Source organism: Erythranthe guttata, chromosome 14 (genome assembly GCF_056151865.1).
Source record: "Erythranthe guttata isolate IM_541 chromosome 14, IM_541, whole genome shotgun sequence".
Classification (NCBI taxonomy): Eukaryota; Viridiplantae; Streptophyta; class Magnoliopsida; order Lamiales; family Phrymaceae; genus Erythranthe; species Erythranthe guttata.
The window spans coordinates 22302929-22324038 of NC_142546.1; the positions used below are offsets into that span (position 1 = coordinate 22302929).

A 21110-nucleotide genomic window follows, 5' to 3' on the forward strand; every position below is an offset into this window, starting at 1 on the left:
GTGGAGCCCGGATGGGGTAAAATTAGTACAAACTGGAGAATATTTTACATAATCTAAAAGGTTCCATTAAATTTGGCACCACAAGGGTGAACGTGTAATAACAAAATTTATCGTTGAGGTGCGATTATAATTACCCAAACATAAATGATTTTTTTTCGTAATTTGGCCTTACCTCAGAGGGTTGACAGTAATTTACCCTTCAAAATAATCTTAATAACCTAAGATTGAGCACATGAAAGCGTGAAACAGAGAAAAAAAAAATATATTAGTCCCTTAACAGAGAAAAACTAGAGAATATTCCATATAATTCTAACTATAACATACTTATTTAAACTAGTAAAAGAAGACCAAAGTTCCACTTAACAGCCGAATAACGATCCTGCTACGTATACTTCGCATCGATTAATTTTCCCTAGATCGCCTGTGTGTTACCTTTCTTTGAAGTACTAGTTGTGCCATTGAGGAAGACATCAGTAAGAACATTATTAGTATGCAAAGAAGCACTCAACAGCTTCACAGCCCGTGTAAAGAGAAAAAGAGAAAAAAAGAAAAATATATATATATAAATTAGTATAAGTTCAAAGATTCATCATTGAAAGAACTAGCAATATAATATATACATATATTTATATATATATACACCTCATCCATGCCAAAATCGACGCGTTTTTCCCGTACGGTACTGAAATTCTTAACGTCGAGCTTATTAAGAAAAGTGATGCTTGAAATAGTGGACAAAGGCATGACGACCAAATCATCCATCACCATGTAATTCACCATGTAATTCACCACGTAAGTCACACTTGACGTCATTCGACGATAGCAATTTGGACAATGTATGTCTGGGGAATCAGAAACATATAAGGGGGGACACGTGGAGCACTTGTAGAATATTTTTGATGCTTCAGCATTATTACGGGTGGCGACTAGAGAAAGAGGGGCCGGTTTCAAAAGGGCATCCTTCGACCCGTTCCATTGCATGTATTTTTTGAGATTTTCAATGCTTTCATACAGGTTTGTTAATGAGCCTACCCTTGCTTGTTTTTTTCTGCAGGAGACTAACAACTACTGTACCGACCGGTAGGGTTTGTATCTTGAAGAGGAAATCGACAAAATCTTTGCCCGCTTCGGCGAATAGGACTCTTTTGCTTTCTGTGTCTATCAACAGTTTCAAGTTCATCCTCACTTGGGTTTGACCTGCCTCGCCGAGCATGGTTAGTTTTTTTTTTTTTTTTTTTTTTTTTTAACTTCAGTACCGAGATTTAGGGTTTATGACAATGTCTTTGAAGAAGAGGCGAGTCTTACAAATAGCTAGACAACTAGGGTTTTCTAGGGCTACAAGAAAAAAATTAAAGACAATACATATATATTCTTGCCATTGTTTTCATCATTCTAAAAATTGAATTAGATTTACAAATCTAAAACTTGGTAACATAAATAAAGGGGCAACTATTTCAAATACTAACTTTTGCTTACTTGAATACTACCAAGTTTAAAACCAAAATTGAGTACATATTTATCAGTTTTTTCTTACTTTAATACCAAAATAAAAAGAAAATTACAAAAACACCCTTTCATACAAAATATCAATTATATCAAATTTTATTAGAAATTACCTATTCAAAAACCAAATAAAAAAAAAGAAAAAAAACCCTTTGTTGTAAAAAAAAAACCTCCACCATTTCTTCTCCTCTCCAACCCTCACCGCCGCCGCCGCCGACGCCGCCGCCGCCGAACGCCACCGTGTACGTGCTCGTAACTGCCGCGACAACCCAATTAAACCCTATCTTTTTCATCTTCTTAAATCCTCCAAAACATCTCCAAATTCAAAAAATCAAAACCTCACAAAACTTATAAAATGGAGTTATAAGACAATAATATGGTAGTATATGTGGAAAGAGAAGCCATTAAGGTAAGTATCGATGTCTTTTTTGAGCTTCGAAGTCGATTTTAAAGTTTTTTTTTTGAAACCCGTCGGCAATTTTCGACACATACAGGTCGATTTTTTTGTCAATTTTCGACACCAACGTGTCGAAAAAAAAAAAATCGACACATACCTGTCGAAAATTCTCCCAATTTCGACAGGTATGTGTCGAAAAACACTATTGGTAAAAAAAAAAAAAAAAAAAAAATTTTTTTTTTTTACCAACAGTGTTTTTTCGACACATACCTGTCGAAATTTGGAGAATTTTCGACAGGTATGTGTCGAAATTTGTTTTGTTTTTTTTTTTTTTCCGACACGTTGGTGTCGAAAATTGACCAAAAAATCGACCTGTATGTGTCGAAAATTGCCGGCGGGTTTCAAAAAAAAACTTCAAAATCGACTTCGAAGCTCAAAAAAGACATCGATACTTACCTTAATGTGTTCTTCTTTCATATATACTACCATATTATTGTCTTATAACTCAATTTTATAAGTTTTGTGAGGTTTTAATTTCTTTAGTTTTGAAATTTTTTAGAAGGGTTTGTGCGAGATTTTTTAGAAGGGTTTGTTGTGAGGAAGATTTTTAGAAGGGTTTTTGGGGAGGGAGAAGAAGGAGATGGAGGAGGTGAGGGGTTTGTGAGTAAGGAGGGAAATGGTTTTTTTGAGTTTTTGATTATTTGGTATTTAAGAAAGAAAAATAATATTTGTAATATTTTTTTTGGTTTTAATTTCATTAAGGGTATTAAAGTAATTTACAATTAATTATTTATTTTTTATTTTTTTGGTATTCAAGTAAGCAAAAGTTGGGATTTGAAATAGTGATCCCCATAAATAAATTAATTATTTCATACTATACAAGGATTTAAAGATTTCCTTTTACCCTAAACATTTCCTTCTTTATTTGGACATAAATAACCTATCGTTTTTTTTCTTCATATATAATAATATATAATAGGGTACATTATACGGCAATCCTCGTGAGATAATGTTAAACTATGAAAAAAAATCTCACCCTTATGGTATTAAATTCAACATAATCTTCTAGTTGCCGTGAAATATTCTCTAGTTTGTACTTGTTTATTGTTTTATGCGAAAATACAATTTCTGATGCACCACAATTTGATATTTACAAGCGAAAAAACACATCTTATGATCATCTTGTTTCCAAGTGAAATATTCTCTAGTTTGTACTTGTTTCTTGTTTTATGCGAAAATACAATTTCTGATGCACCACAATTTGATATTTACAAGCGAAAAAACACATCTTATGATCATCTTGTTTCCAAGTGAAATATTCTCTAGTTTGTACTTGTTTCTTGTTTTATGCGAAAATACAATTTCTGATGCACCACAATTTGATATTTACAAGCGAAAAAATACATCTTATGATCATCTTGTTTCAAAATGTGGAGCTCGAATTGGGTAAAACAGGTAAAAACTGGAGAATATTCCACATAGTATAAAATATTCTACTAAATTTGACACCACAATGATGAATGTGTAAGAAGATTCCGTTGTTAAGGGGTGGTTGTAATTACCCAATTAAACATGAGAGATTTTTTTTTCATAATTAGATTTAACCTCAAGGGGTGGCCGGAATTTACCCAATATAATAAGCAGAGCCGGTCCGGTCCTGGATTTTAAAAATAAATCATATGGACTTTTTGTCTCTCACGAAAATAAACAAATTAATTAATTAATGTTTGCAGTTTGAGGTGTTCCGGACCAAAGAAAAGCTATATATCCACTTCACACAGATCATGGCTAGCATCAATTAGTCCATGTCGGAGAAGTGTGTCACTACTACATGTGTATCTCTAGTCTGAGGGCCCCACAAAACCCTAATTGCCACATTCGATCGACTTGGCGATGAAAAAAAAATCATCTCAAGGGCAAGGAAATTCAATGACGAAGAATTATCACTTGCGATAAATTCATCTCAAGGACAAGGAAATTCGATGACGACGGGAGTTATCACGGACGATAATTTTTGGCGGAAAAATTTACGCGTAGTCGCATTTTGGTTGAAGTAGATTTTCTAGGGGAAGAGCATCTAGTGGCATCAGTCAGTGAGCTATTGTTAGCTCACAGGAAATATATACCAACAATCATGGGTTTAGGGTTTTTATTTATTTATTTATTTCATCAATGAATTAATTCCAAGAACAATAAACAGTTAATCCTCCAGAAAATTAGAAATAAGATCCTCTAAATAAGTTTATTAAACTAGAAAATGTTAGAATTACTTACTAATTAACACTAGTAAGAAAAGATCAAAAATTCTACTAAAACTGTAAAACCTAACTAAAAAGAGAAGTCCAACTATGACCAGAAAAAAGGATGAAAAACCAAACTTTTTGATCACATCTGTGAGTTCTTGATCCTTAATCTCTCCATTCGCTAATGAAATTACCATTTTGCCCACCTAACCACGGTTAAGTTTCTCTCTTACATGCACGTTCTAGAAGTAGTACTTGTGCAATTAAGGAAGACACTGGTAAGAACATTATTAGTACGCAAGGAAGCACTCAACAGCTTCACAGCCTGCAAAACACACACACACACACACAGAAACACGTAGTGGCTTAGTAGTAATTAAAAGATTCTTTGTAAGAAAATGTAGCTAAGCTGTAAGTAAATACCTCATCCAAGCCAAACTCGACAACTTTTTCCTCCACGGCACTGATATCCGTAAGATCAAATTTATGGAGCAAAGCGAAGCTCGACGTAGTCGACAACGGCGCGACAACCAAGTCATCCATCACCATGTAAGTCACCATATCCTTAACGAACCCAGTTTCATCAGGCGGCGGAGGGGGGCCCACGTAAGATATCGTCATCTGCTCCATTTCCACCTTGCAGTCGGGACAAAACGTGCCCGGCTCTACAGAGGCGTATAGGTAACATGATTCGCATACGTAGGGTTTTCTTGCTTCGTCGTCGCGGCGGGGAACAATCGAACCTGGCACGATGAAGAGGGGCACCGGTTTCAAAAGGGATAACTTCTTCTCGTGTGACTGCATGTAAGAATTGTTGAGATTCTTGATGCCGTCGTATAGATTTGGTAGTGAGCCCATGTCTACTTGGTTTCTGAGAAGACTGACGAGTGTGGCTACAGGGAGTGAGAGAATCTGAAACAGGAAATCGACGAAATTCTTATCTGCTTCGGCGAAGAGGACTCTTTTGCCGTTGGTGTCTATCAACAGCTTCAACGTCATCGTTTTGGGTTCTGCGGCCATTGTTAGGGTTTCGTTAATTTCTTGATTTTGGGGATTATGAGAAGAAAATATTGGCTCAGTTAATTTAGGGTTTATAATTATAGCCCAGTTTGTTTTTTCTATTTTATCGTGTATGGGTAATATTTTATTATTTTCTAGGTCCTAAAACTGGCCCAATATTATCAAGGGCTAAAAAATTGCTTAAAATTATTCAATGTAACATGTATGTATTAATTTTAGAAAAGTCCAGATCTAGTAGAAACCAGATTCTTGGTTTCAAAATAATATCTATGTAGCACGGACACGGAAATAGAGATACGGAAAATGAGCACGAAAAACTGGCATGTCCGAAAAATGAGGATACGAAAACTTGGGGGAACGGGCCGGGGAAAACGTATAAATATTAAAGGGTAAATTACGCCCACACTCCTGAGGTATGTTTAAATAATTTTAAAGTCCCTGTCGTATTGATAATTACACTCACCCCCTGAAACATAGTTAGAAACTCTAATGGGATAATACATTGTATACGTTATTTCGATCATGGTTATCGGATCGTAAAAATATCTCGTATCGTTTTGCTCCACGTCTCGTATCGTATCGTTATCGTATCGTATCGTAAGATATTTAACCAACTATTAAAATAGTAAAAAATATATATCTACATTATAAACATATTATAAATATGTAAAATTTAATATAACTACTTATTTCAAAATAGGTATAAATTCAAGTTTCAACATCATACTATAAAATATAACAAAAAACATATATGTTCATCAAATAGCATCATCTAAGAGGGTGTTTGGCTAGGCTTATAAGATTTTAAAACGAACTTATAAGATGTGTAAGAGCTATTCCAGTGTGTTAGGTAATTTTTTTCAAAAGATCTTAAAAAATCAAAATATTATATGCTACTGGAGCGCAAATAAGATTTTTTTATTTTTTTAAATACCTTTACCCCACCTATTTATTTAAGATCTTATAATGAGTAAAATAACTTGTAAGATCACTATCCCAACACTTGAAATAATTTTAAAAGTAAGACGTAACAACTTATCAGCTCTTAAAACAGTTTATCAGATGTAAATAAGCTTAGCCAAATTCTCCCTAAGTTCAAATCCGAATACCTAATTTCTAAAATATTCGATATCCCATAATTTTGAATATCAGTGTCACTCCTCATCTACCAATTTTAAGCAATTGCATTCATCATCATCAATCGCAAAATCCAGCAAAAAAACGCCTCGAATTGGTCTTGAATCGCAAGAATCTATAGCAATTGAATTAGGGTTGTAATATTGTGAGGATTGGTGAAGAAAATGAAGAGAAAAATGTGAATTAGGGTTGGGATATTAAAGAAATCTATTCTAAACCGTTTTTCAGAGCAGTTGACTGCATTTCTTGTTTTTTTTTCTTCGTTTTTTTCATTTTTTTAAATATCGTAAATATCGTATCGTATCGTGATACAACGATACGATACGATATCTCGCGATATTTAACGGTATTTATCAATAAGCGATACATAACCCGAGTTGTATCGTTTTGATTGGAACCATACCGTATCGCGATATATATCGCGGTATATCGCGAGATTAACTACCATGATTCCGATATGATTCTAACGAACTATTATTTTTAGCTAGTGGTGAAGCCAACATAGAGTTAGGGGTGACTTGACTCCCCCAACATTTTTTAAATCACCCATAGCTTATATAATTTTTCTCTTTATATTTCCATACAAATATATTCAAAATTAATATTATTATCAACGTAATTGATCAATGAATCATGTAATAAATTAGGGAAGTAAGAAATCTTCTATTCAAACATGTTTTTTATTTTTTTGAAATTATAAAATGACCCATAAGGTGCCATGAGGCCCATGACGCATAAAGAAGTTGAAATTTTCGTCATTAATAACAAAATCTAATTTTTTGTTTCAAAATATAAATATATTCAACGATTTGTGTATATGAAGGCCATCAACATGGTATCTGATTCAGACGACATCTTGTCTTCAATGAGAGAGGAAAGTGTTTGGAGATGTAAATATTAGATCAATTCCAAGAACAATAAGCCCAAAATCCTCAAGAAAATAGAAATAAAACCCTCCAAATAATTTTATTAAACAAAAATGTAAGAGCCACTTACACTAGTAATAGAAGATCAAAATCCATTAAAAGTGTAAAAACTAATTAAGCTAAAGAAGTCTATAACTAATACCAAAAACGACGAAACCAAACTTCTTGAAGGACCTTTGCCGAAACCAGTCTTCGAGTTCTTGATCATCCTTAATCCTGATCAATCGGCTCGATCACCTTACCACCGTTAAGTTTCACTCTTACATGCACGTTTCTTTGAAGTACTAGTTGTGCAATTGAGGAAGACATCGGTAAGAACATTGTGAGTATGCAAAGAAGCATTCAACAGCTTCACAGCCTGTGTAAAAAAATGAAAACAAATACACACACGCGCACAGTAATTAGTGGCCTACATAGGACATATAAATTAGCAGTCAAAGATATTCTTAATTTGGAAGGAAAATAAGACCGAATAATATAATCTAGTCGTAATATAAATTAAATATACCTCATCCATGCCAAAATTGACCACCTTCTCCTCCACGGCACTCATATCCTTAACATCAAGTTTAAGGAGCAAAGCGAAGCTCGACATCGTAGACAACGGCGTGACAGACAAATCATCCATCACCATGTAAGTAACCATATCCTTGACAAATCCAACTTCACCACACGAACTAGGACCCACAAAAGTTATGAGTTTGACCATTTCTTTCTTGCAGATCGGACAAACTGTTTTCAGGTCTACAGAAGCATACGAGTTATAATTACACGAGCAGGTGTAGATGTTTCTAGCAGCATATGGATTATGGTGAGGAACATTCGGACCAGCGGCGAGAGAGAGGGGCTTTGGTTTCAAAAGGGTATTCTTCGTTTGCTTTGATAGTATGTAAGAATCGTTAAGATTTTCGATGCTGTTGTATAGGTTTGCTAATGAGCCGATGTTACCCTGACTTTTCAAAAGACTAACAAGAGTGCCCACGGGCAGAGAGAGTATATGAAACAGGAAATCGACGAAGCCTTTGTTGACTTCCGCGTAGAGGACCCTTTTGCCTTGTGTGTCGATCAGCAGTTTCAAGCTCATCGATTTCGGTACGGCTGCTGCGGCCATGTTTAGGTTTTCTTTTGTGATTGTGATTTACAGAGGAAGATAGGGCGAAGAGGGTAAGGGTGTATATATAGATGGTTTGGACAAAGGGGAATCAAGACACACGTGCGCAAGTAGGAATTGTGTCTATTAGATTATTTATAGGAGAGGAGTACTTCTACATGAAGGGTTTTCCTAGGGTTACAAGAAAAGGACAAGTATTTTTGCCACTAATTAAAAAAAAAAGACCCTAAATTATTTTTATTTTGATGCAATTTGAATCTCAGAAAAACAACACACAACACGTAATATATATATTATTCCCTTAAATTGAAATAGTTGCTTCTATATTTCAGGAATCTAAAAAAGATAACAATCAAGAAATTAACAAATCCATAATCCTCAAGAAAATAGAAATAAAATCCTCTAAATAATTTTAATTAAACTAAAATGTTAGAATTACTTATATACACTTAAGCAAAGACTAAAAAAATCTATTAAATCTGTAAAAACTAATTAAAAAAAAAAAAAAAAAAAAACTCCAACTAATACCAAAAATAATGAAATCAAATTTTTTGAAGGACCTTTGCCAAATTAAACCCACCTCTGCTCACATTTGTGAGTTCTTGATCCTTCATCCATTTTCTGCTGCTTTGTATCAATTTAATTAACCACGGTTAAGTTTCTCTCTTACATGCACGTTTCTTTGAATTACTACTTGTGCAATTGAGGAACACATCGGTAAGAACATTATTTGTATATAAAGAAGCACTCAACAGCTTCACAGCCTATCAAAAAAAAAAAAAAAAACACACACACACACACACAGTAATTAGTGCCCTACATAGTATATATACATATAAACATAAATATACATACTTTGAAAGATTCTTTGCTATTATCAAAAAAACGAAAGATTCTTTGGTATAATTAAAAATACCTCATCCTTGCCAAAATTGACCACTTTTTCCTCAACTACACTCATATCCTTGACATCAAGTTTATGCAGAAGAGCGAAGCTCGACATAGTCGACAATGGCGTGACAGCCAAGTCATCCATCACCATGTAAGGAACCATATCCTTAACAAATCCGACTTCTTCAGAAACAGAAACACCCACAAAAGATAGAACTTGCCCCATTTTATAATTGCACCTCGGACAAGTTGTGTTTGGTTCAAGAGAAGCCTGTTGTTGACAGTAATTGCACGCGTAGCATTTTGTCGCAGCGGGTGCATTGTTGGCGGGGTGCAGAGGATTAAAACCCTGACTCGCGGAGAGAGAGTGGAGCATCGGCTTCAAAAGGGGATCTTTCGTCTGCTTCGATTTGAGAAGGTAAGATTCGTTGAGATTCTTCATGCTGTCGTACAGGTTCGCAAATGAGCCGGCGTTTACTTGGGGTTTGGGGAGACTGACGACGGTGCCCACCGGCAGAGAGAGTGACTGAAACAGGAAATCGACGAAATCTTTTCCGGCTTCTGCGTAGAGGACTCTTTTGCCTTTGGTGTCGATCAACAGTTTCAAGCTGATTACTTTCGATTCGGCTGCCGGCGCCATTTTTAGGTTTTCTTTCCTCAATTTGGGGATTTTGAGAATTAAAATGTTGATCAGAGAATTTGGTTGATGAGAGACTAGTTTAGGGTATATATAAGCTGCCCAGGGCCGAGCAGAGAAAGGGCCCACTTATTATTATTTTTTATAATAATAATAATAATAATTTTTTATTGCGTAAATGAATAATATTTTTGTAGGTCCCAAAAATGGACCGATCTTTTCAAGGGCCAAGAATTTGATTAAATTACCCGCAAGGGTGGCCTAGCGGTTGGAGCAAGGGAGCTTGGGTCAATTGACCCAAGTTCGAATCCCCTTGTCAACGGTCGCTAGGTCGAGCTTGTCACACATGGTTAGCCTAGTGTGGTTTACATCTCTCGTATGGTTTGCAAGCTATTATACGAGAGTGTAGGTTTACCCAGTGCACCTATATGGTTGGCTGCGGGTTCCTGCATTACCAAAAAAAAAAAAAAAAAAAAAAAAAAAAAAAAAGAATTTGATTAAATTTTTCAATGTATTAATTTTACAAGGTCCAACATTTTATTTATTTATTATATTCAAGAGGGATTTATTTTTTGTATATATCTTATTTTATTTCACATATTAAGTTCTATTTTTTTACAATATATAAATATTATTATTATTTTGCAAATTTACTTGAAAATAGAGATACTTTTCTACGCATAGAAATGTTTCTAGTACGAGGTGAGTACTTCTAAGGGTTTTCTAGGGTTAGAGCATCTCCAACATTGTAGGTTTTGGAGAGACAAAAGCTAAATTATAAATATTTTACCATCTCAAACCTACAAGACTTGCTCCAATGGATACCTATTATTTTGCATATTATATATAAGATATTAAATATATTAATTGTAAATATCTATTATAATCAAATAGTAAAAAGTAATAAAATATAATAGAATGCTAAAATATAGATGATATGGCTGAAGCAGGATAGTAAAAATTGAGCTGCTATATAGCACTGTTTATCAGCAGCTCAGCTATTATAGATACATCATTCCGATTGTTAGCATCTAACCTTGGAGATTCCGTTATAAGAAAAGAACAAAATTAATTTTTTGCCACTAAAAATACAAAAGATATCACTAAATGATAAATAGTTTGAATCGCTAGAAATTTTTAATTAGTTAAATCTAAAATTGTGTAATATAAAAGATAGCAACCAAGAAACTACCAATAATAATTGATAATTAACATACATTGATTGAATTGAAGCAAACAGGAGTTAAAGAGGTTTTACACAAAATAAATTAAACTAATAACCAATGAACAATCTAACTTCGTTAAAATAATGCACCAAGTGCCTTCACTGAACTGCTACCAACAAATTAAAAATCATTACAAATCCCAAATGAAAACGATCACAAATTCATCCAAGAGAGAGAGAGAGAGAGAGAGCATTCAATCCATGATCTCTACATCAGGTTCCCTTGGAGTTGCACAGTTAAGAAACACTTCAGTAAGAACCTTCTTCGTCTGCATAGAAGCATTCAACAACTTCACAGCCTATTTCAAAAACCAAAATATAATCCATATTAATTAATTATAATGCAAAAATAAGTAATAGATTCTTCGGAAGGAAAAAAAAAAAGTCGGGAAATTCGTATGTAAATACCTCATCCATGCCAAAGGTTACGACTTTTTCCTCCAAAGAACTCAATTCCTTAACATGAAACTTATGCAGCAAAGTAATGCTCGAAATAGTAGATAACGGTATAACCACCAAATCATCCATCACCATGTAAGTGATAACCCCCTTCACAAATCCAACTTCACAAGCATTCCTCTGTGGAGGTGCCACGTAGGACAAAGCTGTCGTCATTTTCAGACCACAATATGGACAGGATGCATTTGTGTCGTCCGAAACATAGTCGCTACAATCGCTGCACCTGTAGAATTTTCTCTCGGAGGATGCATCTTTTAGCGCAAGCAGAGGGACATCGGAACCGGAGACCGGAGCAACAGGTTTCAGAATAGCCTCTTTTGTCTGGTTTGGCTGTATGTACGTCTCGTTTAGGTTTTCGATGCTCTCGTACAGGTTTGCTAACGAGCCGATGTTTTCTTGCTTCTTGAGGAGATTGATGACTGTACCGACCGGTAAAGAGAGAATGTAGAAGAGGAAATCGACGAAGTCTTTTCCGGCCTCGGCGAAGAGGACTCTCTTGCTTTGGCTGTTGATCAAGAGCTTCAAACTCAGTGTTGATTCTGCCATGGTAGCTAGGTTTTCGAGATTTGGAGATGAGAGGCTAGGGTTTGTATATATTTATTGTGAAATTTGAAATGGTTTAAAATGTTAGGAATTTTAGAAGATAAGGATCGAGAAACTGAAAATGATAATGGATATTTACCAAAACGATATTTGGAATTACAATCCAAAACAAATCAAATCAAATATATTCATTCCATTTTTTTTTATTGTTTTGCGTGGTGTTACAACAATTGCGTCCTTGATACGGATTTCAATTCTAGATTTTTTTCATAAATACTTTAAAAAACTTATATATGTTGTAATACTGAAACTCAAACTGTAAATAACCAATAGAAATGCATAGTGAGAAGATAAAGCACATAAACCGCTCGGGAGTTATAGATAGGAGTTAGGAGGGAGTTACTAAAAGTCGGGGGACCCACTATCGGTTTTATATTTTAAATTGTAATTATAAGAGTTAAAATTTTTTGAGCAAATAAATCATGGTAAAATTAGGTAGTAATAAAAACGAATTAACATTTTACCTTGAAGAAGACAGATGCGATGTGATACACAGATGTCACTAAAACCTATTGGCTTAATTCCAAGCGTTAATTAGATTGTGCTTCTTAATTAGAGGGAATCAAGCATACGTACAAAAGCAGTTGATCATGCTAACTTCATTTAATTTACAGCCAAAAGAAGAAGAAGAAGATCAAACGACGAAGCAAAAGTGGTTAATATATTATACAAAACGTGTAAATTTCTTCAATTAAGCAGTTGATGGGGAGCCCCTAATTATTCCCTTCAAGAAGACATTGGTAAGAACTTTGTCGGTCTCCAGAGAGGCCTTCAACAACTTCACAGCCTATATATATATATATATATATGTAGTAGTTTCAAATACATACAAATTATGTCATGATTAGCTTTGTGCATGCGTGTGTGTATTCAAAAATTAAAACCTAGCTAGGAAATTAAGGAAAAAAACATATGTGTAATAGAAGTCATGACATATATATATAATATGATATAAATATACCTCGGCCATTCCCAAATCGACAACTTTTTCCTGCAGTGAGCCAACTTCCTTGACATTAAATTTGTTGAGAAGGGTAATGCTGGAAATAGTAGACATTGGCTTGACAACCAAGTCATCCATCACCATATAAGTCACCACCCCCTTCACAAACCCTAAACCTTCTTCATCACAGCTCGAAGATTCTTGTTTTACAGGAGGAGCCACATATCGCACAGCGGTGGTCATTGCCACGTGGCAACTCGGACAACTCGCTCTTGGGTCATCGGATACAACTGAGACGATAACTACATTGGCACCTGTAGTAATTCTTTGTACTAGTAGTAGTAGGAGAATCTTTGAGAGCAAGCAGAGGAACAGAAGACGACCCAGGATTCAGTACTGGTTTCAGAAGAGTGTCTTTGGTTTTGTTTGGTTGTATGTAAGACTGGTTTAGGGTTTCTATGCTTTCGTACAGGTTTCCCAAAGACCCCACCATTTGTTTTTTACCGACAAGATTAACGAGGTTAGCTACTGGCAAATAGAGTATGTAGAACAAGAAATCCACGCAATCTTTGCCTGCTTCAGCAAACAGTACTCTTTTACCATGGGTGTCGATCAGGAGCTTCATGCTTACAGAGGATTATATTTCGCCATGCCTATCTGTTCTACTACCTCTTTTCTTTTTTCTCTCTCTCTCTCTTTTTCTTTATTATTATCTTGTTCTTTTTTATTATACGCCTTATTATTCTTATTACTCTTTTATTCATAAGAGCTTTTCTCTATGTTTGGATGACAATGGAATATGATTATATATGGGCTGAGTTCTGGATATTCGCACAGCTGTAATAATTGTCAGGTTTTGCTTCTTCAAGTATCCATAATATTTACACGCAAACCTGCTGGTTCTACAATTTACGACGTTAAAAGAGAGATGATATACATGCATTGTACTTTGCAGTAACCTCATCATGAAATCTCGTGGATCAATAATATCCATGTAGCACTTTATACAAATTACACAATTTTATTCCATTATACACCTCTTACTTTAAATTATTAATTTACAAATAAGATGCCATTTTTATTGAGTCTTTAAACCTAAATTGATAATTACTATGTTTTAAGAGGTATTCGTTACTGATGCGGCTGGTTTTCTGCGCTTCAAGGAATTTCGAACCTCCAAGTCCATTTCGTATTGGGCCTGTTCATCGTGGACCTGCAAAAGTACCGGGAGAGGTGCTTCCGGCGTTAGCACTCCGACGCCCAAGTTAGAACACCTCAAAGGCTCTCATTCTAAAATATATTCAGTAAAAAAAAAAGAGATAAATAGAGAGGAAGTGCAGTGATTTTGTTGTCTTGTTTCCATTGCCATTCCTTTTTTGGAGAAGGTGGAATATCTCTTCTATTTATAGAAGAGATATTTTGTGGACTTCAACGAGTTTATTCAATTTACTTAATAAAGTGACTTCAAGTCCAAGCCTTAGTGATTAAGTAATGAGGTGGTACTTGCCACGTCCCACTTCCCACTCGTCAGTTATTGCTCATCGCTCGTCACTCGCCTAGCCCGCCGCTCACCTGCTCGTCGCTCGCCTAGCTTGCCGCTCACCTGCTCGCCGCTCGCCTGCTCGTCGCCTATACCATGTGGCTTTATTTTCTCTTTGTACATGGGCCCAATTCAATTGGACGTGCTAAATCTGACCGGATCAGTTACCACATTATTTGGGATGTATTTTTACATTCCACCGGATAAAAAGACTAAATATATGTAACCTTCTTTTTTATAACCTAGAGGAGACAATTAAATAAATGGTGCAAATTTAAATTGGATGACCTGTTTTAATAGGAAAATCGAATGTCATAGGATGATTGACACGTGGATAGTTTAAATAAATATATAATTAGAATTCTCATAATCAGAAAGAAAGAAAGAAAAAAAAAACTCAGCATAACCCGTAACCCGTCTAACCCCAACTATAATCAGTGTGATTTATTAAAAGTTAAAACTTAAGAGTGTCATATGTAAAAAAATTAGTAGAATCCGATTTATATTTAATATTGACTAATCCATTCAGAATTTAATCTCTTAAATGAAAGTCAAGAGATTTGAGTAATTTCCTTTTAGCAAACTAACCCTACAAACTGCTTTAGAAAAAATATATACATATATGTACAGTTTTGCTAACATAACACAACATAGGTACTAAATACAAAAAGCTCTAAATATTATTTGAAATAATAGGGACAGTTTATGAAGGAAATACCACCAATATTTAGAATAACCACAAACAACCAATTTACCATTTAAAATGTATTTAGTTAAAAATTTATTTGTCGAATTATAAATATTACTAAATAATCCATAAATTATCATCTTTTTCGTTGCAATCCATGCATTAAATTTGAATTCAGAAATCAGAGGGTACGTAATAACACAAGCCTTGACTTCCAAGTTCATTAAGAAAAAAAAAAAGAACATAATTCATACAAATGGAAACAGACGATTGGTCAATCTCAGTCAGTGTTTTAAACTCGCTCGCCATTTTCATTTCAAGAACACAGTTGTAAGAACCTCGCCCGTCTCCAAAGCAGCCTTCAACAACTTCACAGCCTATGTTTAAAATCATTTCAACTATATCAGCTGTCTATATATATATATATATATATATATATATATATATATATATATATATATAAATGTGTATATAAATATTATACCTCGGGCATTCCCATGTGGACAACTTTTTCCTGCAACGAACCAACTTCCTTGATATTAAATTTGTTGAGAAGGGTGATGCTGGTAATGGCGGACATAGGGTTGACCACAAGATCATCCATAACCATATAAGTAACCACCCCTTTCACAAACCCACCTGATGATGATGATGATGCATTATTGAAAGCTTTTAGCAGAGGAGGAGCAGAAGAATTAACGGCTGGTTTCAAAAGGGAGTCCTTCGTCTTGTCTGGTTGTATGTATGTCTGGTTCAGATTTTGTACGCTTTCATAAATGTTTGATACCGAACCCACCATTCCTTGTTTTCCGACAAGACTTATCACTGTGCTCATCGGCAGAGAGAGTATGTGAAACAGAAAATCCACGAATTCTTTGCCTGCCTCCGCATAGAGCACCCTTTCGCCTTGCTCGTCAATCAATAGCTTCAAGCTTACTGTAGTGGATTTAGCCATATATATATATATATATATATATATATATATATATATATATATATATATGATCAGCTTCCCTGTAACTTGATTTATATATATAGGCCCAATGGCTAGCTCTTTGTCTGTTGGTGTTTTCAAGGTTAACCCTAATTGATTCTCTTAATTTTCTGTTGAAGTATCCAAGATTGGCGTGCAACGACTTGGTTCTATTTCTAAGAAAATTTTATTTATTATTTTTATAGAAAATTATGAAATTATTCTTGATACTGTCAGTCAAGGCAAATCATCAATTCATGAACTTACATTAATATACTTCAACATTTTGCATTAATTCATTGCTAAATACGAAAAGCCTTATGCGGTGAAAACTTAATTATATATATACAGTAAGGACAGTGGTAAATGGCCAGAATTAATTTCTTTTTACTTTTTTTTATTATCTTTTATATTTTATACCATATATACCCTTAGTAATTTTGGCTCCAAATTTACCTCCTAATTTATCTCCCTAATATATCTCCTAATTTGTTATTACGGGAGTTGCAGCCGAAAAATTAGTAACCACTAACCAATCATTCTACATGGCTCTTTACAGCCTAAAAAATAGAACCAATCTGTTATTTGCGTTTAACTTATCTTTTTTTTTAATAATAATAATTATAATTACTATTACTACTATTATTATTATTATTATTATTATTATTATTATTATTATTATTACTATTACTATTATTATTATTATTATTATTATTATTATTATTATTATTATTATTATTATTATTATTATTATTATTATTATTATTATTATTATTATTATTATTATTATTATTATTATTATTATTATTATTATTATTATTATTATTATTATTATTATTATTATTATTATTATTATTATTATTATTATTATTATTATTATTATTATTATTATTATTATTATTATTATTATTATTATTATTATTATTATTATTATTATTATTATTATTATTATTATTATTATTATTATTATTATTATTATTATTATTATTATTATTATTATTATTATTATTATTATTATTATTATTATTATTATTATTATTATTATTATTATTATTATTATTATTATTATTATTATTATTATTATTATTATTATTATTATTATTATTATTATTATTATTATTATTATTATTATTATTATTATTATTATTATTATTATTATTATTATTATTATTATTATTATTATTATTATTATTATTATTATTATTATTATTATTATTATTATTATTATTATTATTATTATTGTTGTTATTATTATTATTATTATTACTACTATTATTATTATTATTATTATTATTATTACTACTACTATTATTATTAATATTATTATTATTACTACTATTATTATTAATATTATTATTATTATTATTATTATTATTATTCTTTTTATAAATGACTGAAAGTTTATAAAATAAAAAATTCTATCGAACAATTAACAATTCAAAACTAACATGATTGAATATATGAACTATAAACTTATTCAACAAACTTATATATAATTTTTTGTAATGTATGCACAAATTCTATAATATTTTACTAATCCACTATTACTATTACCGGCTTACTAGTAAAGTATATCAAATTATATTATATAGTTTTTGTTTGTAGATTATTATATTATTATTGAATTGTAAATTATGATAAGAATCATATTTTACATTATTATAATTATCTGACTACTATAGACACTTTTTGAATATGAACTCTGTGAAATTTATAATATATATTAAACTTTAAGATCAATGTTTAAGTTTGTATTTTTTATTATAAGAATTTAAGTTAGTATCTTGATTAATTAGAAAATAGTCAATTTCTTGGAGATTCAATTTTAGAATAAACATTGTAGGAATTTAATTCTCTAGAAGTACAATAAATCGATTTTTTCACATGATGATTCGTTTTATTTATTAAAGTAATTATGTGTTTAATTGATAATAGGAGTAGTTAATTTCACGATTATAATGCTAATTTTGAAATTCGGAATAAAATTGAGCATAATCCGATTTTATTAATGTTGTCAAAACTGGATCAGACCCAAAATTGGATAGGTATTTGAATCACGGTTAGATCGATTCAACCCGGGTTTTTCATTGTTTTTTTTTTTGTTTTTTTTTAATTATTTCATTTATCTTAATACTTTAAAAATGTTTTCCTCATAATTGTATATATTCCACTTATTATCTTCACTTTATTATCCACGTCATTCTAGTTTTTTTGCTTTTACTTTTTATATATTTATTTTATAATTCTCTCTTCTCTCCACCTTCATCCACCAACTTTCTCTCTTTTCTTATCTCTCTCCTCTACCTGAATCATGCCTGCTTTCTCTTTCTCTTTCTCTTTCATTTTTCTTCCTCGATACGGCGACCTACCACCAGATCGGGCTATCCACAACCCTCGTTCCCCGGATCCGCCGACAAACGCCCTTCACCGCCGAGGCGCCGACATCTGGCCACCAACGACCACCAACAATATATCACACACTATTTTAGACTAAAACTGGAGTCTACAATCGGTTTCCGGGCTCATGCGGTTATGTCGGTGAACTGGGTTTAAACTCTTTGGCCCCCGTTTTTTACTTTTTCAATTTTACATGAAATTTTAAGCTGTTGCCATAATTACATCCGAATCGAAATAAAGAAAAATTAATGAAAACAGAAATGTCGAATGAGATAAAATAAAGAAGATTGAAATCAATTGCCGTTGTTTTATTGGAACTTGTAATCAGACATTTAGAGAAAAAAAATAATTCAAAATTCAAATTAAAACTAGTCAATATTATAATTCAAGGATGGATTAGTAACTTCATATAATACTTTTTTTGTGAATTTACGGAATTACCCTTTCTGGCCAGCCAGATTCTGGCCGCATAGCTTTATCGATACAGTAAAACCTAAATATATATACTTCAATATTTATCATTATATATTTATATATATATATATATATATATATAGAGAGAGAGAGAGAGAGAGAGAGAGAGAGAGAGAGAGAGAGAGAGAGAGAGAGAGAGAGAGAGAGAGAGTAAAAACTCAATAAATTAAAGGTAAATTCCACTTTTTCGTCTTGTAATTTGGCACGATATTACTTTACCTCATTTACTCTCGATTGCATTGATTTGCTCCATGCACTTGAAAAATTGTATCAATGTAGCTCTTGTTGTTAGTTGTCAGACATTTTGCCTTAAAACCATTCGGTAATTAAATTACAAAAATGCACACCTCCCAGTTTCAATAATTCTTAGAAAACAAAAAAGAATAAAAAATAATAATAATATTAAAAAATTCAAGACAACGAAAAAACATAGTACACGACAAGAACAATATTTTTTTATTTATTTTTAATAATTATTTAAACTGAGATGAGTGATTGTTTTGTAATTTTCACACTTGGATCACAGTGTTAACGTCAATTATATGGTAAAAGCAAATGTTTGTGTTTCTTGAGAGGAATAACTTGGATCAATTAAACAGCTAATCTCATAGTACAGCTAATCCTCTATAAATTAATACAGTTGGGAGTAGAGAAATTATATTAATTTAGCGAAATTATTAAATTATCGAATTAATAATTTAAAATATTTTCACCGAGTCGAGATCAAGAAAAACTATTATTTAATCGATGTTACTGTAGAAGCAAATACTAACATGTCATTGCAATATAATAATTCATCTGAACTCAAAAGGTACAAAGGAGCTACATACTTCAAGTTGACAATAGAGAAATAAAAGAAGATCAGCATAAAAAAGTAATCCAATAAATGGATTATATATAAATATATAAATGATCCCTCCATAGTTTCTTCGACTCTCGCTTGCCATATTCACTTCAAGAAGACAGTTGTAAGAACCTTGTCGGTCTCCAGAGAAGCCTTCAACAACTTCACCGCCTAGGTTAAAAATCATTACAATCATGCATGCAAGTCATCTATAATATATGTGAAAGTATATAATATATACATAAATAAGTATTACTACCTCATCCATTCCCAGATTGACAACTTTTTCCTGCAGTGCAGAAATTTCAGTGATACTAAATTTGTTGAGAAGGGTAATACTGGAAATAGTAGACATGGGCACCACCACAAGATCATCCATCACCATATAAGTCACCACCCCCTTCACAAACCCTAAACCTTCTTCTTCATCGCTTGACCAGTCAGATTCTTCTCTTCGAGGTGGAGCAACATAGTTCATGGTAATGTTCATAGCCCCTTTACAATTTGGGCAAACAGCGTTTGGGGCATCAGATACACAAGTATTACACTTATTATTATTATTATTATTATCACTGCAATAAAGATAAATATTATGATTATTGGAACGTTGTGCGCAGGTATAGAACTTTTTCACAGCAGTGGGTGCAGCTTGCAGCGCTAATAGAGGAACATGCGAACCACTGGTCACAGGTTTCAGAAGAGAATCTTTGGTCTTGTTTGGTTGTATGTAAGACTGGTTCAGATTTTCTATGCTTTCGTACAGGTTTGCCAAAGACCCCACCATTTCTTGTTTCCCGACAAGATTGATGAGCTTAGCAACCGGCAAAGAGAGTATGTAGAACATGAAATCCACACAATCTTTGTCCGTCTCGGCAAACAGGACTCTCTTTGCATGTGTATCGATCAATAGTTTCATGCTTACAGACGAGTTCGCCATATCGTAATGAACAATATAATTGAGCTTCTGTGTGGGTGTGTGTGTGTGTGTCTATATATATAGTTTACAATATTGATAGATACATATAGTGTATTCAATTTGCATGGCTGTTGAAGTATTCTATATGGACTAATAGCTGTAGTGCGTTTTGATTGCAATTAA

At 32.8% G+C, this 21110-nt stretch overlaps 7 protein-coding genes across 11 annotated transcripts in view; 1 reads left to right on the plus strand and 6 right to left on the minus strand.

The window, feature by feature from the left end:
* LOC105959103 (DNA ligase 1) overlaps positions 1–21110 on the plus strand; it is a 41384-nt gene that overhangs the window by 15936 nt on the left and 4338 nt on the right. The window lies entirely within an intron of this gene.
* LOC105958708 (uncharacterized) lies at positions 4373–5208 on the minus strand. The gene is made up of 2 exons (XM_012982715.2): positions 4567–5208; positions 4373–4468 (listed from the first exon to the last, which is right to left on the minus strand). Exons 1-2 carry the CDS (start codon positions 5161–5163, stop codon positions 4373–4375), a joined length of 693 nt encoding a protein of 230 aa, XP_012838169.2. The 5' UTR covers positions 5164–5208.
* LOC148765450 (uncharacterized) lies at positions 7242–9929 on the minus strand. 3 transcript variants are annotated; one of them, XM_088814322.1, is made up of 4 exons: positions 9254–9927; positions 9008–9101; positions 7735–8958; positions 7242–7584 (listed from the first exon to the last, which is right to left on the minus strand). In XM_088814322.1, exons 3-4 carry the CDS (start codon positions 8335–8337, stop codon positions 7474–7476), a joined length of 714 nt encoding a protein of 237 aa, XP_088670448.1. In that variant the 5' UTR covers positions 8338–8958; positions 9008–9101; positions 9254–9927; the 3' UTR covers positions 7242–7473. The 3 variants fall into 3 exon arrangements, 2 of the variants coding, with proteins under 2 accessions (XP_088670448.1, XP_088670447.1); XR_016029878.1 differs by having other exon boundaries at positions 7735–9101; positions 9254–9923; XM_088814321.1 differs by having other exon boundaries at positions 7735–9101; positions 9254–9929.
* LOC148765451 (uncharacterized) lies at positions 11126–12145 on the minus strand. The gene is made up of 2 exons (XM_088813945.1): positions 11499–12145; positions 11126–11389 (listed from the first exon to the last, which is right to left on the minus strand). Exons 1-2 carry the CDS (start codon positions 12093–12095, stop codon positions 11285–11287), a joined length of 702 nt encoding a protein of 233 aa, XP_088670071.1. The 5' UTR covers positions 12096–12145; the 3' UTR covers positions 11126–11284.
* LOC105958870 (uncharacterized) lies at positions 12779–13728 on the minus strand. The gene is made up of 2 exons (XM_012982875.2): positions 13114–13728; positions 12779–12939 (listed from the first exon to the last, which is right to left on the minus strand). The coding sequence occupies exons 1-2, from the start codon at positions 13336–13338 to the stop codon at positions 12844–12846; spliced, it is 321 nt and encodes a 106-aa protein (XP_012838329.2). The 5' UTR covers positions 13339–13728; the 3' UTR covers positions 12779–12843.
* On the minus strand, positions 15635–16278 carry LOC105958712 (uncharacterized). The gene is made up of 2 exons (XM_012982717.2): positions 15808–16278; positions 15635–15700 (listed from the first exon to the last, which is right to left on the minus strand). The coding sequence occupies exons 1-2, from the start codon at positions 16276–16278 to the stop codon at positions 15635–15637; spliced, it is 537 nt and encodes a 178-aa protein (XP_012838171.2).
* On the minus strand, positions 20117–20948 carry LOC105958714 (uncharacterized). Its single transcript, XM_012982719.2, has 2 exons — positions 20271–20948; positions 20117–20182 (listed from the first exon to the last, which is right to left on the minus strand). Exons 1-2 carry the CDS (start codon positions 20946–20948, stop codon positions 20117–20119), a joined length of 744 nt encoding a protein of 247 aa, XP_012838173.2.

Excerpts from the sequence above, each read along its gene's own strand:
- LOC105958708 (XM_012982715.2), bottom strand. The coding sequence starts at position 5,163 with ATGGCCGCAGAACCCAAAACGATGACGTTGAAGCTGTTGATAGACACC. Across the intron at positions 4,469-4,566 it reads TCGAGTTTGGCTTGGATGAG|GCTGTGAAGCTGTTGAGTGC; the intron begins GTATTTACTTAC and ends TGTGTTTTGCAG.
- LOC148765450 (XM_088814321.1), bottom strand. The coding sequence starts at position 8,337 with ATGGCCGCAGCAGCCGTACCGAAATCGATGAGCTTGAAACTGCTGATC. Across the intron at positions 7,585-7,734 it reads TCAATTTTGGCATGGATGAG|GCTGTGAAGCTGTTGAATGC; the intron begins GTATATTTAATT and ends TTTTTTACACAG.
- LOC148765451 (XM_088813945.1), bottom strand. The coding sequence starts at position 12,095 with ATGGCAGAATCAACACTGAGTTTGAAGCTCTTGATCAACAGCCAAAGC. Across the intron at positions 11,390-11,498 it reads TAACCTTTGGCATGGATGAG|GCTGTGAAGTTGTTGAATGC; the intron begins GTATTTACATAC and ends TTTTTGAAATAG.
- LOC105958870 (XM_012982875.2), bottom strand. The coding sequence starts at position 13,338 with ATGACCACCGCTGTGCGATATGTGGCTCCTCCTGTAAAACAAGAATCT. Across the intron at positions 12,940-13,113 it reads TCGATTTGGGAATGGCCGAG|GCTGTGAAGTTGTTGAAGGC; the intron begins GTATATTTATAT and ends ATATATATATAG.
- LOC105958712 (XM_012982717.2), bottom strand. The coding sequence starts at position 16,278 with ATGGCTAAATCCACTACAGTAAGCTTGAAGCTATTGATTGACGAGCAA. Across the intron at positions 15,701-15,807 it reads TCCACATGGGAATGCCCGAG|GCTGTGAAGTTGTTGAAGGC; the intron begins GTATAATATTTA and ends TTTTAAACATAG.
- LOC105958714 (XM_012982719.2), bottom strand. The coding sequence starts at position 20,948 with ATGGCGAACTCGTCTGTAAGCATGAAACTATTGATCGATACACATGCA. Across the intron at positions 20,183-20,270 it reads TCAATCTGGGAATGGATGAG|GCGGTGAAGTTGTTGAAGGC; the intron begins GTAGTAATACTT and ends TTTTTAACCTAG.